The sequence below is a fragment of the Tympanuchus pallidicinctus genome, unplaced genomic scaffold (genome assembly GCF_026119805.1).
Source record: "Tympanuchus pallidicinctus isolate F22 unplaced genomic scaffold, pur_lepc_1.0 scaffold26, whole genome shotgun sequence".
Lineage (NCBI taxonomy): Eukaryota > Metazoa > Chordata > Aves > Galliformes > Phasianidae > Tympanuchus > Tympanuchus pallidicinctus.
Window position 1 is genome coordinate 9,473,448 of NW_026294743.1, and position 18,207 is coordinate 9,491,654.

Genomic DNA, 18,207 nt, shown 5'->3' on the forward strand with positions numbered 1-18,207 from the left:
AATGCTTCTGCATCTTGTAGGATACAAAATACTTAGGACGCCTAGGAGCTGGCCTAATTAGAACTAATGTTCTAAATACTCAGATAGAGAATGTGCATGTGTATGTCTGTAGTTATGTATTTGCAGGTGAAGATAAACTGTAAAGTATTTGTTAAGAAACAAAATAAGCCCACTGAGTAAAACAAAACACAACGAACAGCCAGCTGCATATGGCAATTTCCTTTGAATATTTACTTAGCAGATTTTAAACTCTTCCCAGAAATTATCAATCAATTTCTTCAGTATTGCTTAACAGCCTAAGGAGAATTAGAATTAATGTGAGTCTCAAAATAACAGTATCAGTACACACTCATAGAAGGTCATGAGGATTAGTTGGGCTGAGTGTCATGTCAAGCACATCAGGTTCATCCAACTCAGCTGCAACGTTCTGATCACTGCAACTACTGCACTGAGGCAAAAGGTAAGAAAAACTAAAGTAAATAAATATACATATGAAAGAAATAAGTTGCACCATCCTGAGGCTGATCCCAGGTGCTTCGGGCAAAGGGCGCTGCGCTTCAGCAGCACTTGTCATGCTCCTTAAACTGAGTCAACTGACAATTTAAAGCTCCTGATCTCTTTAATCTTTATTGCAACAGACAGCAGTTAGAGACAGTAACTATTTAGGAATCTCTAATTCCATGTAATTGGTCTAGCTGATCAATAATGGTGTGCAAAGAGAAACAAATGACAAAGAAAGCGAAGTGATTGGAGCAGGACATTCTTTCTTTCAAGTAATACTCTTTCACAGCCACTCCTTAAGATGCTCTTAAATCTTTGTAAAGGAAGAGAATCTCATGGGGTCACAATGTTGCACTTTTTAAGAAAGCTGCATTATTACATTCTTTGGGATTTAACAGCATACTTGCCCCTTAACAGACCACAACATCAGCCTGCCGTGGCACTGTGTGAAGCTGTGGATTAAAAGCTGCAGAACTTTATGAGCATGCTAGGACTGTGTGTCATCGCTTACTGATGACACAAAGTGAAAGATCTATATTCCATATAAAGCAGATACTGGCTTCGACCCAGCTTCATGGCAGATATCAATCAGTGCTCATTACTAAATGTCCTGACTCACAGTCCTAAGATCTGTTTTGAGAGCAGAAGTGGCTACTGCTCCTTCATCAGCTTGATGGAGATGACAACACCAGTATCACAGACAGCTACTAGAATGCATTCTTTAATTATCAGTTTCTCATCCCAGCGTACTACTCCTTCAGTTCATGTCAATACACCATGTCAGGGCTCACGAGAATTGAAGAGGATAACTACCACCCATTGTGCAGGCCATGCCACCACCTGTAGAGGAGCAGCGTTGGCTGCTTTGGGACAGAAGAGTGCCAGCTGCTAGAGTCAGTAACCACCTGAGAGCAAGAACCAATCCAACACACATAAAAAAGATTATTGAGGATGATCTGAAGCATTTCTCTTCCCATACAAGTGATTGTGCATCTTTCAGAGCAGGTAAACTTTCTACAAGCTAAAAATGCTGCAAAAGTATATGTAAGGTAATGACCCTACCTATTTTGCTAACTTAAGCCTGCAGTGTGTATTAATACCGTAGCAACTTAAAAGAAAAAAAATTTAAAACATACAGAAGCCTTCCATTCTACAACATTTACAGAAGAACATGAAAGAGATTTGATTTTTCTGTATCTCAGACAGCTTTGTCAAATACCCAAACCTGAGGGTACAGTACCAATGGCAGTAAGTTATCTCAAGTTTGTCACAAGAAGTAATTAAGTCTTCTGATGGAGAAAAAAGTTACCACAAAGTCAGATCAAAGGCATGCTGAAGTACTAGGGCAATACGACTAACTGTTCTTTTGTCTTTCCTTATTATTTTTTGTGTCACTATATAAAAAGAAGCCTGAACTTTTACTCAGAACTTTTATTATGAGCATGTGAATAGAGGCCAGTCAAGTTTGCTGCCCCCTTTTTTTTTTTTTTTTTTTGGCTTCGCAGACAGAGAAATACACTATCTTCAGTTTCTATCTGATAGGCAGAAACACGAGCATGAAGAAGACAAACATTGTTTGGAATCTGCTTACAGAATAGATTTTTTTACTTGCTTTAATCAGCTATCTGCATCAGAATTTGTTTTAGCATATATTAACTCCAACGTATGCTGCTTTGGTAGAAAAATCACAAGCAACAGTACAGTATTCTTCCTTTCACATCTGCAGCTAATGGGTACAAATGACTACTATAATTTTAAAAATTCAAACTAGTTCAGAAACATCTTTTCAATAATTAACTGCTCTCAAAATCATAAAAAATACATCATGACAAGTAATTGCAGTTTAAGTCTGCAGAAAACGAAACTGTGATGGAGATGATGGAGTGATGGATAAGAGGCCTCTAGCCATAAAGACTTTAATTTTCTTTCCACATAAAGCTCATAAGTAAACTACAGAAATCTATTACAAAAGTGAGTATGAAGTTCATTGAAAGAATACATCTATACAAAATAAAAACTGATAATACGATCTTTAAACTTGCAGTCTGAGAAAAGACTGCTAAACACAATGAAAATAAGCCTGGAGCTGACAATGACTTGAACAGATTGGAGAGATATAAAAAAGGAAATATAGCATTATCAAGTGTCCAGAAATGTGCAAAACGTGATGCGTGCTGAGCATGGAACTGGTGACCGAGTATCAGGGCTGTGGAAAGAACTAAGGAGTGTAATGGCAGTTATGTCCCAGGCAACCAAAAGTCAAAGGTGGGAGGCGCTGAGAAGCAGATCGTGGAGATACTTAAGAGAACGGAGAGATTTGAAAACATGAACTAGATCTAGTGCTGGTTGAGCAGAAGTAATGACTCATCTGGACAAGCGTGTCCTTTTCTGGGTTCTCAATTTCAAGAAAGATGTGGAGTAGTCAAAAAAGAATTTCAAAAGAGAATAACAAGGTGATCAAAGTCCTAGAAAAAATGCCTTGGCAGGAAAGATTAAGTGATTTGGACATTTTGTAGCCTAAACGAAAACGGAACCGAGGGCGGACATAACAAGAGTCTCAAAGTATAAGACAAAGTCCTTTTTTGGAGAAAAAAAAAAAAAAAAAAAAAAAAAAAGGAATAATTTGTTTTCTGTCATGGTGAGACGGAAAAGTTGATGATCTTCATCTGCAGCAACAAATCCCTATTTTGCTATGATCAAAACTATTTCCACCAACATCCTCAAATTCTTTTTAATTCTATTTTATCCTTAATTCTATTTTAAGGATACTGAAGCAACGTATTTCCTAGCAGGCTGTGAAGTATTCATTTCGCATGTTTTTAAAAACAAGTTAGACAAGCAAATTTCAAGAACATCATAGATACAGCTGTTTCCATCTTAAGGGTGCTCAGCTATTTTTGCAGTCCTGTAGGTTTACGATAACAAAAACTTCTCTCACCCATTGTTAAAATGCAAACTCTCAACTGTAGAAAGCTCGTGTTTCTACCTCTGATAACTAATTCCTCTATTTCAAATATGCTTTTTTTTCATCATGGCCTTCCTGGGCAGAGCTTCCCATGAACTGCTGCAAGAAGTAATGCATTATGCTCCTTGAAAATATCCTTGAGGTTTGCAAAGGCTCAAAGGCACTTCAGTTGTTAGTGTACTATCACCACCTTTGAGACGTCTGCAGATAGATATTGCCATGTGAACCTCCACATGTATGGCTGTGTCCACTTTCTGTTTCATTAGACATGCTATGTTTTGACTAGGTGCTCTTTCCGGCAGGGTTTATCACTTCGTTTTTATTTCAGACAGTGCAGAGTATAATCAAGTTTCCCTCATCTGTGAATGTTAACTACCATGGTACTACTAACAATAATGATACAATGTGCTAACAAACCAACACAGCAGGCTGCTAGGGAAAGCACAGGGATTCATTTCAACGTGACTAGCCATGAGGCAGAAGGTGTTTGCAGATGGTTTGGTGTCACTTCTGTCTATTTTCTTTCCATGGAAAACAGCAGCATTGTATGCAAGTGGTGAGTGCATAGTACTTTCTATTCACCCAGAGAAGACGTTCTCTTATTTATCTGGCACTTTCTGAAACAATCAGAACTCAAAAAAGGTCCTTCTGTTTAGCTTAGGCTTTTCCTCACTGGCAGCCACACTTTCATTTTTTCATTTTCACACACATTTTGTGGATGCCCCGTCCTTGGATGTGTTCAAGGCCAGGTTGGACGGGGTCCTGGGCAACCTTATCTGAATGTGGATGTTTGGTGGCCCTGCTGGGCAGGGGGGTTGGAACTACATGATCCTTGAGGTCCCTTCCAACCCGGGTGATTCTGTGATTCTGTGATTTCTCTTGTTCTTAATCCTAGAACTGTTACAGACTTCATTAAGTGTTTGCTGTATGGAAAGCATCCGCCAATAAAACACCGATGGCAAAGGATAATGGTGACTTTGAACACAGATGCTGAGTATACCCTTGCTTTCTGATCTGAATTTGTTATAATCCAGCCTTCATCACTTCATAGTGACTTCATCTTATGAAGCACGAGCCAACCAATGAAGTCGTAGTATTTACCTTTCATTTACAGAGACCTCTGTTTCACATATCCATACTTCTCTTCCCAACATGCCTGTGAACATTGATCTCTTCCACGTTCTCTGTTTAAGTTCACATTGCTTTCTGCATCACGAAGAGCAGGCAGGCAGCATTATTATTCTTTACTTCCTGATTTTTTCCAACTACTTATAAATATTCTCTATCTTATGAGTTGCATTGCTAACTAAGTAATAATAGCCATGCTGGTTGAGAACAGAAGTCCATTTAATTGGTCAGTTTGTAACAGAGTTCTACAGCACAAGAATACAAAAGGCAAGGTCATGAGCATTCCCCCAGAATACGTTCCCACATTGCAAGACTCAGAGAAGAATGTCTGCTTAAAACATCCCTGACAAGTCTACATGTAAACTTATGGACTACTGTAAAGTACATGCAGGATCATACCTACAATATAGGGAGACTCCAAAACTTCCCTTCGCAACCTTAGCCTCTAAAACTTATAAAGTAGCCATGAAAAGTGCTCATTGATCAGAAAGTCAGCAAGACAGACAGCTTCTCCCTTTGGAGCCTACGTCCCCAAAAGAAACAGACTATTATAACTACAGTATTTCCACATGTAGTGAGTTTTCCCCTCAGAAAACAAACATGGTGCTCACAGGCAGTTCACTGAAATCAAGATTTCTGAGTGCAATAAATAACAAACATAACTGGCAGACACATTTGTCAGCAGAAATATCTGAGGATGGAAAGTGACTGACTGAAAGCTAGGCTGATGAATGACAAAACCTGTTTCGTTCATTTTCACGTGTTAGTGATCTGGGAGAAGGAATTGTGAAAAGGTTATAAAAGTTTCCTGATTAAATAGATCTGAGCAACGACAGTCAATGCAATAAAAGATAAGACCTTAATTACAATTAAGCACAATTAAGCTGGAAAAAGACTAGGGATAGGTGTTTGTGCTTGATCCAGCAGAGAACATGCAATATGGAGAAAATATCAAATAAAAAGGCAATTAGCCTTAAGCACATTTAGAACAATGTATGTGAACACTGAAAGTATGACAAAGCCAACTATAATGTCTCATCTATGTTTATCTATTAAGATAGTTTTATTTAGCAATATCTGAGAGGCATAACTTCAATAGTCACTACTTTCAATTAACCTACAGCCAAGTAGAACAGATGCGTTGCTTAAACACAGTAACTATTCACTTCCCTGCAAAGTAGCTATTCACTAACAACTGCAAAGCTGAAAAATATATCCAAACACACCAAGTGTGACTATCTGTGAACACACAGACGCACTTACCCACAAGGTCGGTATGTAAATACGATGTAACTTTCTTCATCACTTCTTTCAATAAATGTAACACACGTGTACTTTTCCCAGTGTCGCATCGCCTGTTTGAACATGGCGCGCTGCGTGCCTGCAAGAATTGCATGACATGAAATAAGAGACTTTTCCAACTTTAGTCTTCAAATCTGGAGACTGATTTAACATCAGCACACCAAACAAGGCATCTGCCTTTAATAACGTTGTCTCAAGCAGGGACCAATTTCCATTTCCTTCCATCCAAACCTTTCAGAAATCAAATTATTCACCAAAAGGGGAAAAATGTATTTTGTTACTATACAAAGCATACCTAGATACTTGTTTCAAAAAGAGAAACGCATTCAGAAACAGCCTAGATACAGAAAAAGCCAAGCCAGGTCTCACAGACCTCAAGGCCCTGTGCATGCTGGCTGCCCACACAACGCTGCAGGTAGCATGGCAAAGCAGTTTCATTGCCTAATAAAAGACAAGGCTTATTAACTTAGAGGTAGTACCTGAGAATATTGTTTCTGAGCTAGAAATCCACAAAGAACTGTACTCAGCATGAATTTGCTGGCAGAAATATATCTACCTCACATTCTCTCAAAGCTACATTCCAGCAGAGAGTGGATGGATAACTTGGGGCGTGGGTGATGTCTGCCTGTTTTTGAAATGCTTTAAATTACAGACAACAAAATCTCAAAGTTCTTAAAAACGATGAGTTCAAACTATGCCATGATCCTAAGAGTTAAGGGTTATTTCATCCTGTATTGCCCTTTTATCATTAAGTAATGTTCATCAAGCTTTAAAACTTACCTTTACAAAAAATTAAAATGTTCAGCATGTAAATCTTTTACTTAGTTTACAAATGTTCCTCCAAAAGATTGCTATCCAAAAACAAAGGTTACGTACTCTGTAAATACCCAGACGAAAAGTTTTACTAGAACAGTTTGGAAATAAGGTCTCTGATTTCTTATGTGCATACAACATGTGAATTTGCATGTTTCTTTAGGCTGCCTGTATTACTGTGCACAGTAAGATGCTGCTATGTATTGTTTTCCACCCGTCTTCGTTTTTCTCTACATTCCTTTTTGTTTTAAATTACTGATTATATCCACACCGATACTGATCCACTTACATTTTTCAGGCATGATAAATGTTCTAATTTTTTTCTAAATTTCCATGCTAAGAATTACATACAAATATTGAAGCCAGCTTTTTCTTTTTGACATGTATAGTAATCAGGTATCTGTTTGAAAGCCAAATTGAGGAATTACAAAACACATTTAAGTCATTTAATTGCGTTACATCAGTTGAGCAAAATACATGTCCCACTAGTTAATTCTGTTATATTCTTAAACTAAATAAACATACTTTTTTTTTTTTTTATTAATAAAAATAAGTTTCAATACATTCTGTTATTTAGGCTCCTGAAAACAAACATATAACAGAAGAAACATCAAACAAACAGAATTCCTTATCTAAAACAAACCTAAATATCTTTATTACGCCGCTTGCCCTTGGGAACAATTCATTAAAGGATGGCTAACGTTTTCAAAGCAGATGTAGTCCTGGCCTGATCCTGCAGAAATCTTTCCATAGTGTGACTTCACTATAAATGAATAAATAAAAATAAACCATATTCTTTCTCCCTATATTAAGCTGAAAACTTACCAGTGAAATTTCCACCTATTACGTATGGAATGACACCCCCTGGCCATATTCTCTCTGTTCGTGATGTAGCAGCTCTGGGAAATCTGTTCTTCTCGTTTTTCCCTGAGAATTTCACTGTGGTTCTTCCTTTAGAAGTATTATTTTGCTCCAAACCTGTAATGACAAAACACTAATTGAGATCATTAAAAAGAACAAAAAGAATAGAAAAATAAAGAGAGAACCATTACTGAATAATTATTTTACATGATGTCAAAGTCATATTATTACTTCTATATGTACTTTATCAACAATCTATTACTACTCATTTTACAGGAAGTGCTTGAAACGGCGTGTCTAAACCTTCAACTTCCAAAGGTATCTACAGTAATAATTTAAGCACATAAGCTTACTGAATAACAGAAATGCTGTCTGCATAATTGCACCAAACAATAACAATAATAATAATAATAATAATAATACACTTTCTTGTGTCTTTTATTTGCTGTTGCTGTTGTTTCGGTTTGGCTTATTTTTCGTTGTTTCGTTGGTTGGTTTTAAGAAAGTCTGGATTTCTCCAGCAGGGGAGAAAAGGCAGACGCCAAGTAATCATCACATTTACTGTCCCTTTCAATTTTATTCCTGGATCTGGAAAAAAATCAAGTGCATGGCTATTCCTAGAGCAATGGACAGAAAGAACTCCATTACAGTGGCTTTTGTTATCGTGAACTGTCTGGAAAAATAGATAAATTATTTGCAAAGTAAACTGTAAACTTGTGGAAAAAGTCACAGTTAATTTTTCCCTCTGATCTCCATTACTTGCACCTAATGCTAATAGCCACAACATTCTCAAATGGAAATATAACTTTCAGTTTCATAATAACCCCATAACACTTCAGGATGTCAACACGTATTTTTCACAAATGAGCTTTTGCATCCCTGTGGATAAGCATTACTCATGGCTGTAAGTTGGAAGATCAATAAAAGCCTACTATTTTGAGAGATTATCTATCATCCTTCCTGTTACAGGTAAATATCTCCTACATCAGTTGAAATTTACTGTGACTACAAAAAACTATAAGGACAGTGAGACAGGTACTTGTATGCCATAATTAAGTTAGCTTTTCTCTTCTGATGCAATCTGTAAGTTAGTAATGGGTATCAGTGAAGATGATTAAAACGAATCACTTATGCCAAGTTGCATATATGAAAGATAACAAGTTCTTACGCAGTATGGAAATGTCATAAAAATGAAGACTGCATACCAACATATTACAGAAAAGTCAGAGTGTTGTGGTTAATCTTACAAGACATACACTGATGCATGTAGACACACTGTAGTGTGATTAAAATGCAGTTTTACATATTTTCTTTTGAGAAGTTGACATTACATGACACTAAAATGACATCTTCTTGTATGAAATATGGCAAATGCACTTGGCCAGTATTAATGGAGATTCACTGATATTGCGTGCTGAATTCAACTGCATTCACACTGACAGAAGGATGATGTGTTTATTTAGTGCAACACACCATAAAAGCTTCAAACTGTGTGACTCATCACAGTGCCCCGAACGGATCCAGAGGAAAAAGTACTACATTAGCAGCTATCTATCACATTCCTCAAGTACTGAGCAGACATTGTATTGATAAAAGTAGTACTTGTAAATGTGAACATAACCATGCTAAGTAGCTAAGGAAATCTTAATATGAAAGGTAAAAGCACATTTTAACTTCCAGATCTTAAACTGGAAACAGACCTCTAAGAAAATGTGATGAAGAGCTGATCTCTTCATTAGAATTGTCATACTGTTTAAAGTTTGCTTATGCCAACAGTAACACAGAGACACTTCGGTACGTTAAAGCATTGTAATCATTAATGCTCATGTTACATCATCATATCAAGCAACCTCATAATTTAAACAGTAAATATACCAGAGCCAAATCTTCTTATCCTTTCTATAAGCTGATAGAGGGCACCTCGCTTTTTTGACATCCCATGCTCTCCAAAGCCACCTTTAAAAACAAAAGAAAAAAAGAAAGAATTTAGAAAAATTAAGAACGTGGAAACAGACCTACAGCAACTACATAGCCAGAGGAGATTGGGAAGTATACTTCAAAAAGTGCTATGTGTCTTTAAGGAAGTTTAACATTCCTGAATGACTTGCCTACAAATTCTTCAAGTATCCTCGACAATGAAGCAAGAAGACTTTTTTAGCTGAAATTTTTTTCTAAAATGCATTCCAGAACGTAAGCCAGCATGTCTTTGTTACTCAGACAAGTCACGGTAATTACATCATTTAATTCTTATTTGGAGCTTTTTCTTCTTTCTGGTGACACTGAGATTCTCTGAGCTGCATTGATAGACGGCTACAAGCCCTACTGTCATAAGAGTTTACTAAATGGATGCCATAATCTTCCCACTTGAAGGAAAAAAGGTAAAAGGAAACATACAAAGTTTCATCTTTGGAAAAACAAACCAGAACAACAACAAAAAAAAAGCCACTTTAGTATGTCTAATTATACCTTGCAAGTTTCGGCTTTCTTTGTCAACATGAATTGTGCAACGGACTATCAGAGGCTTTCAAATGTCACATGCTGGCGTGTACTGCTATAAGACCTTACAGGCATATGTGTGTGTCATTTTGGTAATCAATGAGCAATAAGAAATCAACTAATAGTTTATTTTAACATCTATCATGCTACTTCAAGAAATGTACATTTCTGAATCGAGCACGTTCATCAGATGCATGTCACAAGCCACCTTCACATCTAATTATGCTGTGGTTGCAAGTGCCTTTGAAAATACAGTTAAGCTCAAAGAAAGAGTACTGATAACACCACACAAGCCAATAAATCCTCAGAATTGTTAAGAAGGCTTTGAGATTTTTCTATGTTTGTAATAGGTTATATTTAACAATCAATAACTGTCACAGAACAAGAGAATTTTCAAACTACTTGTGCAACACCAAAAGTCAGATAGAAACAAAGAGACCACCAAAACATCCAACCACCACAGAACAGACCTTTCCACATTTCCCATTAAACGTTTCAGTACATATGTGGAAAATATATTTCTTAAGAGGCAACTTAAAATCCTACCATATAAGGCTAGTGAGTCCACGGGCTGCTCAGTGAATAACAATGTGCCTAATTATTTGGATTACACTGTCACATAGCTGCTAGCTCTCTGGAGACAAATTTTCCAAATTGTTTTAAGCATTTTAGATAGATGAGGTAATAGTTCAACACATTCCTTCCCAACAAGTTATAAGGTTAACTGTAATATACAGTAAAGAGAATGTAACCGTTTCATTGCTTCTATCGGTCGTTATTAATGCAACTGCCTCTCATGTTAATATTTATATAATAAAAATGCAAATAGAGTCCCAACAAATATAAAATAAACATTGTAAAAAAAAAAAATAGTAACCTTAATGTAGCAGAAAAAGACTCCATTACTCACTGAAAGAAATTATTATTCTAATTTATTTCTAAAAAAAATAATTCAAGTATCATTACTTTGATAACACAGCCTGCATAATCCAATTAGTGGAAAAAAAAAATAATGGAACAAGTATCTTACATAACTAGTCTGGCTTATATTATGATTTACAGTCTTGCCAAACTGCAGTCTAAATATATGTATATATATTTATTTCAATCATATTTGTAGCATTTTTTTGCACTTGTAATAGTATACACAGCAATGCTGCAATCTTTGCTCTTGCTTCTATTCACAGTAATTATGTACTATATATTGCATGACTAAAATAAGATGCTCAGAGTAAGTATCTGATCTTGCAAATACATACTATAATTCTCACCAAAATGATTAGTCACAAAACATAGATCAAAGCCCGTTAGCTCAGGATTTTAATTAGTAGTTGCAATGAAAAATGCAACTCTCCAATTCTATCTTGATAGTTTACGCCCAAGTACTTAACCCTTCTAAATGATGTCATCTGTATTTTTGAGAGATCAACAACAGAATAACAAGGAGGAAATCATTCTTGTAATTAATTGTCCCTGCATCTGTAAGGAAGATAAACCCTTAATTTGTTTTCGTATCTCGACCTTCCATTTCCAAGTCACTATCTAATATTAATAAGCCAGTTGTAGGTAATGTCCAGCTAAACTCCAACGTATGCATCAAAATGTGCTGAATTTATATCTGATATTTAAAGAAAAAAAAAAAAAAAAAGACTTATACTCTGTTTCAAAAAAAAAAAAAAAAAAAATCAAGACTGCTGAGTGCTCATTGAGAACGGGTACAAAAACAGTACTTTTAGCAGAGTTTGTTCTCCAAGTCCATTTTCCACTGATTATTTCCCTTGCATCGATTCCTCTTGCACAGTAAGGGTAGACAAATTTGATCCAGCTGCATTAGTAACCCTCAGTAGGACAACTCACTATCCTAAATAAGATACTGTGTTGACTGGCAAAGATAATGAGCAAACCTCAACACGGGTAAGTAAAGAAAATAAAATATATAATGTGAAACAGTATAAAAACAGCTTAGATCAATATACTTGAATAACAAAACAAAAGAGAGAGAGAAAAAATAGAGAGAGATTTTTGGAGTTAAAAGGGGAAGATGTAGAAGTAAAAGGAAGATCAGCAGGCCAAAGAAATCACTTGACTGAGTGCACTTTCAGGGGAAATGACTGACCTCACTGTCTACACTGTCAGCAAATCTAGGGGCTGAAATATTTTCAAAGTCAATTAAAAGTATTTTGTTAGAGGGGGAAGGGGAGAAGGAAACCATGGACAATTAACATTTTCAAACTCAGTATTGATCTAGAAAAGAAACAAGTGGTACTAAAGGGATGTAAAGTAAATTTTCAGGATATTAAAAAAATATTGTCTAACTATGTCTAACTAATGAACAGCTGAACTACCCTATTTATGTTGATATGGAGAAGTTAAAATGAAAAATGCTTCTTCTGTCTGGTGAACTCCTTTGTGGTCATTCCTCAAAATGATCCCTATTTTCCAATATTAGGAATCATCAAGGTAAAGAGCAGTTGAGTTCATCAACACAGCAAACATGAGTAATGAAAAACAAATTTCGGCTACACAAATATAGATTCTTTACTATGCATAAATATTTGATTTCACACCTTTCCCACTTTGATTTTTTTTTAGTACCATATTCTGAAAGCTTACCCATTTTTGAGTTTACAAATCACAGCATGATAGCGTGGCTGTTTTCAGATGTGAGGTAGGCAGATATTTAGACATGGACTATTTTTTCAGACACACACATACATATATTTAGAAGCGAATAATATCTCTTTATCTGTCTCTCTGAAAATTAATCAGATTGTGGTGTCTGGCACTAAGGCACCACATGTGACAAGGCAAACGATAGCAAGGATAACAATGTTCTTGTGTAGCCTCTGGTGTGTAGATTTAACAACAACGAAAACAACAAAAGGTGCTGCTGCAATTCTAGAATCCCAGTCTCACCTCCAGGATTCCACATGCTTTTTCCAAAGGGCATCTCAGCTGCACTATCAGGAACTTGCAGTTGAAAGTAAAGCTTTGCACAGCTTCCTTTCCCACATTACTACCTGCAGAGAGGACTGGCAGAGATTCCTCCCAGTTTCTGCTCTTTGGTTCAACAAGTTGTTTCGCTCTTTGTTTGCTTTTTAAGCAAGAAATTCAGGAATACAATTAAACTTTCCCCTTTTGACTGAACTAAAACCAATTCATATTCATTGCCGAGTATCTTTTCAAACTGTAAATGAAACTAATATTAATGACAAAGTTTTAAGACAGTGACTGCCTCCTATTTAGAAGTAAATAAAAGGAAAAAAGTTAGTTAAAAAGCAAACTTGAAATATCATACCTGTGTTATGGCCAAGTCTTTCATTGGAGTGCTGCGTAAGGTCAATTGTCCTGTCAATTTGAAAGATTTTTAAGTCTTCATCATCTAAGGCAATATCTCCCCAAAAGACAGCTTTAAATAAAAAAGAGCTCAATTTAATTAAAGAATTTATTTTGACATCAAAACCAATTTGAAGACTATATTGCCAGGTTACAAACCTTAGGAAAATACATGACAAATATACAATTATGTTACATACTTTTGTGCACTGATTTTTATTTTAAACAAAGAAAGACAACTATAAAAAAGACAAATCATTGCAGTATTCTCAAATTTTTACAGGCTAGTTTCTTTACTAATTGCATAAATGCCATCATATAAACGTAACATTAATCAGGTAATAAATTTTCACCATATCTAATGATTTATACGCATAAATACAGCAGAGGAGACTAAGAACCACTGAAAGACATTAACATTCAAATTACAAAGCAACAAAATGAACAAAACCGAAAGAACACAGTCTATTTTTCCCAACATTCTCCTGAAAATGAAACACAAGTCATTCTCAACACTCCAATTAATTTCTTTATCACATTTCGTTTGCATCAGAGAATTGATATGTTTTCCATTATCCTCTTGGTTGATTTCTATGCTGTCCTTCGATGTTTAATCTCACTATAAGGATTCCTTCAAATACTTTACTTTTCAAAACCCCATTCTTTTTCATCTTTTTTTTTTTCATCCTTTCCTGAAAATTTTTGGTGCATTTCTTCTTTTCTCTTTTCTTCTTCTCTTTACAACTCTCAGGTGTTTGTGGGTTTTTTTTTTTTTTTTTGACTTTCTCATAGTTAATTCATCTTCCCTAAACTGCCATCACAACTTAGTGGGTAAAGATATATGGCAACAATCTTGACCATCTGCAAGAATTTGGGATCTATGCCTTCAGCATGCAGACCATTTTTTGCTGAGATTTAATCATGAAATCTCCCTGCCAACACAACATTTTCATTAAAACTGAATGGAGAAAGCAGTATCCTCAGCTAGCATTAATGAACTCGACAGAGTGTCACCAACTCACATGAGCATAAGTGACACCCTCTCTGCTCTACTTACATTCTAACTGATTCTAAGCACTAACTAGTTTTATTTTACTGTCATGTGGTCAGCTCCATTCACATACATACATACATACACACATACATATATGTGCATATATGCAGTGATCATTCATCTGATAATACTTTGAGTACATCCCTGTTACTGTAAAACTTATTGATTAACGCTATGTTAATAATAATTTAATCAAATTCATACCTAAAAATCTTGGCTTAAGTAAAAGTTATGTATTCCCACAGAACTCCCAGATATTACATTATATCTTCATTTGTTACTTTTTCCTCAACTCAGAGCAACTAGAGAAAGAAATCGCACTAAAAATTCCTTTTGTCTGCCTCGTAAAATTAATACATTTAAATAAAAAAATAAAAAACAGCATCTACATGGGCCTCAAGAAAGAGAATTTTCAATTAAAACCAGAAACATCTAAATACGAGTATTTCCACATATACATATTTCTTTGCATTAAAAGATGTTTATCAGCAGCAGCAAGTGTTTGAGACCATTTCTGAAACTGTTCAGTCACTTCTCATACATTTGTGAAGGTTCTCCTCCCAAGGGTTGCTATTTCTCTATGTACACATCAGGCAGACCCTTCCTCTGGCTAACCTATCCTCACCAGCTTTTACCATCAAGTCAAGAGACAGAGTTACTGGATGCTCTAGTTGATTTCTGCTTAAAGTTTCTAGGAAAAGAAAGATCTTAAATGGTTAGAGTTTTGAATAGCGAGAGAAGAAATTCTCTGAGTTAAATACTATTTATTATTCCTATTATAAGAATCTTCTAGAGGTTTCTAGTGGATGTTGCTCATAATAGGGGCCACTGTATAAGCACAATGAAAAACCACAAAATTTGATATACCGAAATAATGATAAGAGAAAGAAGCTATTTTCACTTTAGAAAGACATCTGCAGAGGTCACACAGGTTGTCCAAATGAAACTTGAGGAAGTGCTGAAAATCAACAGCGAGCCCATTTTTCTTTCCTGGTTACACTGGCAGTTTACAAAACAAAGGTTCTGAATTAACAAAAACTGCACTCAGAGACAGAAATGTATCAGCAGAAATCACTTTGGCTTCAGTACATAATACTGATGTATAAATATGAAATGAAAATTGAAGGCAAACTGAGCTCTAAACAAGTACACTGATTAGAAAAAGACTGGGTTGAAAATTATGTCCTCTCCAGGATCCATGTTTAGCACTTCACTGCGGTGATGTTCACTTTGCTATGAAAGTACAAATAGCATGACTTAAGATGAGTTTGTCTGACAAATGCACTGAATTTCCTTGCACAGACACTAAGCAAAATATCTTGCTGTTTAAGCAAGTAGCAATAAATGATTGCTGGAAAACAAAGCTATGCTATTTTTTATTTTTATTTTTAAAAAAAAAACATCTGGACTGACAGCTAGAATTGGTTTTGACAGTAACCAAGCACAATCTTAAATTTAATAATAATATAGCTGTGGTCATACTACAAACAGTGCTGAAGCAAGTTTGACCCAAATGTAAACAAATAATCTTCGAAACCAGTCAGATTTTCTAATGTATGAGCTAAGTATGAGTAACAAGAAAGAAATACATGTGATTGCTTGCAAAGTATAATGCAACATTCGAAGTTTTCTTCACACTAGAGTTGTTTTACACAAGTCAGTTCTGTTTAGCAGGTCAAATAAAAATGCAACAGGGTAAAAGGCAGAAACATGGAAAGAACTAACACATTTAACTGCAGCTGCAAATGAGTAAGTGCCACTTGGCTTCCACAGATTTTCTGAACTAATTTCAGTGCAACTAGAAAGAAATATACTTGGCAAGAGAGAAAAAGTTGGTAACCGTTTCTTTTTATATTCTCCTTTTTCCAATGAAAAGTCTGCATTTCAACTTTCAAAGCCTGATGCAGAAACTCACCTGAACATTAAAACAAACAAAAGAAAAAAAAAAAAACAAAACATCACCACTTCTGTAACTCTTAAAACTACGCTTTAATTTTTCAGAATGTCTGTGGAAGTCTCATAGTACTTTGTAACTAGAGAGGACAGTTCCTGTCTCCTGCCTTAACATTTTAATAGCCTGAAACTATCTGAAGAAGTTGCTTTGTATACTTCATCTTGTCGCACGCCAAATCTTATGGAAAACAAGCAGAGGATAGCTTGGGTATGTTAGGTACGCTGAAGAATGCGCTGAAGGGCAGATATGGATTTAATAGGTCCCTTCAGGAAACTTCTGCCAGAATTGGCATCTTCAGCTACACACCTCCTTTGTTCTTCACAGATAATTCAGCCATAACTTTGCGCCAGAAAATTGACGCAAAACTGATAACCAGTTTTGCTTAACATGACAAAAAACAAAAACTGAGGTAACAGAATAGAAATTCTAAAATGATCCAAACAAAGCTTAAACTATCTGTTTTGGTTTGCTTCACACTCTCATATTGTCTACTCAGTGACCAGGAAAACTTGATGTTTACAAGCAAATTTCTCATTTGATTTGAACATGCAGGAGTGACAATAAACTTGGGAAAAACCTGTTGAAAAACTACATATCTGATACAAGACATGTACAGTTCTTTATACTTAACACTGTGCTGAATTTTATACGACTTCCCTTTTCTTAATTTCTGAGGGGAGAAGGTTGCTTTATTTCATTTCCATTTTATACAGGCACTACATTGTGCATTTACACAAATTCAACTGGCAGAGAGAGTATACATAAATATATGTATATCTTTCAGAAAGAGGAGCAAAATTCTACCCTGTAAAACTTTTTCTATAGTAGTAAAGGAAGATTACGCATAAACGTACATTCTGTTAATACAGAAAAAGCCCTCCACCTATAGTTCTGATTTCATGCAACTCAAATTACTCAGCTTTCACCTTCAAAAAGGCCCAATTAAATTAAGAGAAAACATTCAGGTACATGAGGCAGTTAGACTTGCTACATACAAACAATTGCCTCACCATCACAGAAACAAAATAAAATAATTATACTGTAGAAGACATCTCCATCCAGGGATACACATCTTCATGTTACCAGAAAAATAATGTGATAGAGAAGAAAAAATAGGATTATTTCTGACACAGAGATAAAGCATGGGAACTTCATTCTAAATGTGGCAACACAAACTATTATTATGGATAGTTAATATCTATCTGCAAAGCTCTCTTTGCTAAAATACTCTCTTTCAACAGGACCACCACCACAACAAATATCCATTATTCCAGATGAACAAAATATGGTACTAAGAATACAAAGTACTGAAGAAGGACAAAGGTAAACATCGAAAATATTTTTATGGGTATTTACACCCACAGTAGGAATCAACCATCATACAGCTTCGGGACCAAATGAGTTTTCATGACTTCCTACAAGATGGTCAGAAGTAACGGAGCATGAGTGAAATCATACTGTTCAATTCACAGAGCTGAGACATGCAACAGAATGGCTCTTCCTGGTATTAAAACTACCATTAGCATAAAATCCCACAAAGTACATACAGAAATATATCCACTATGATTGAAGAAAAAAAATTATCTACATCAAACAGTTCCAGAGTTATTAATCTTTAAAACTACAAGCAGCCATTTTTAAATAAAATATACTGCTGATGGTATTTACATTGAGATCAGTAAAAAAGTAGAAGATGCAACCAAGATTGTTACTGCTTGCTACTAGAGTGCAGCAGCAGGACAGCAAAGGCAATCCAGCTGTATCTTGGGCTCACTAATTAGCGCCCAGCTACCAAGG

At 35.6% G+C, this 18,207-nt stretch overlaps 1 protein-coding gene across 5 annotated transcripts in view; it reads right to left on the reverse strand.

Annotated features, from left to right (window-relative positions):
- Window positions 1-18,207, reverse strand: part of TLL1 (tolloid like 1) — a 134,899-nt gene that overhangs the window by 62,898 nt on the left and 53,794 nt on the right. For 3 of the 5 annotated variants that reach the window (XM_052690164.1, XM_052690162.1, XM_052690163.1), the window contains exons 2-5: window positions 13,365-13,475; window positions 9,446-9,526; window positions 7,535-7,687; window positions 5,858-5,975 (exon numbers count right to left, since the gene is read on the reverse strand). In XM_052690164.1, the coding sequence (XP_052546124.1) occupies window positions 5,858-5,975; window positions 7,535-7,687; window positions 9,446-9,506 (332 nt within the window). In that variant the 5' untranslated portion in view covers window positions 9,507-9,526; window positions 13,365-13,475. The remainder of the gene's footprint in view (window positions 1-5,857; window positions 5,976-7,534; window positions 7,688-9,445; window positions 9,527-13,364; window positions 13,476-18,207) is intronic. The other 2 variants (XM_052690166.1, XM_052690165.1) reach the window with 1 other exon arrangement.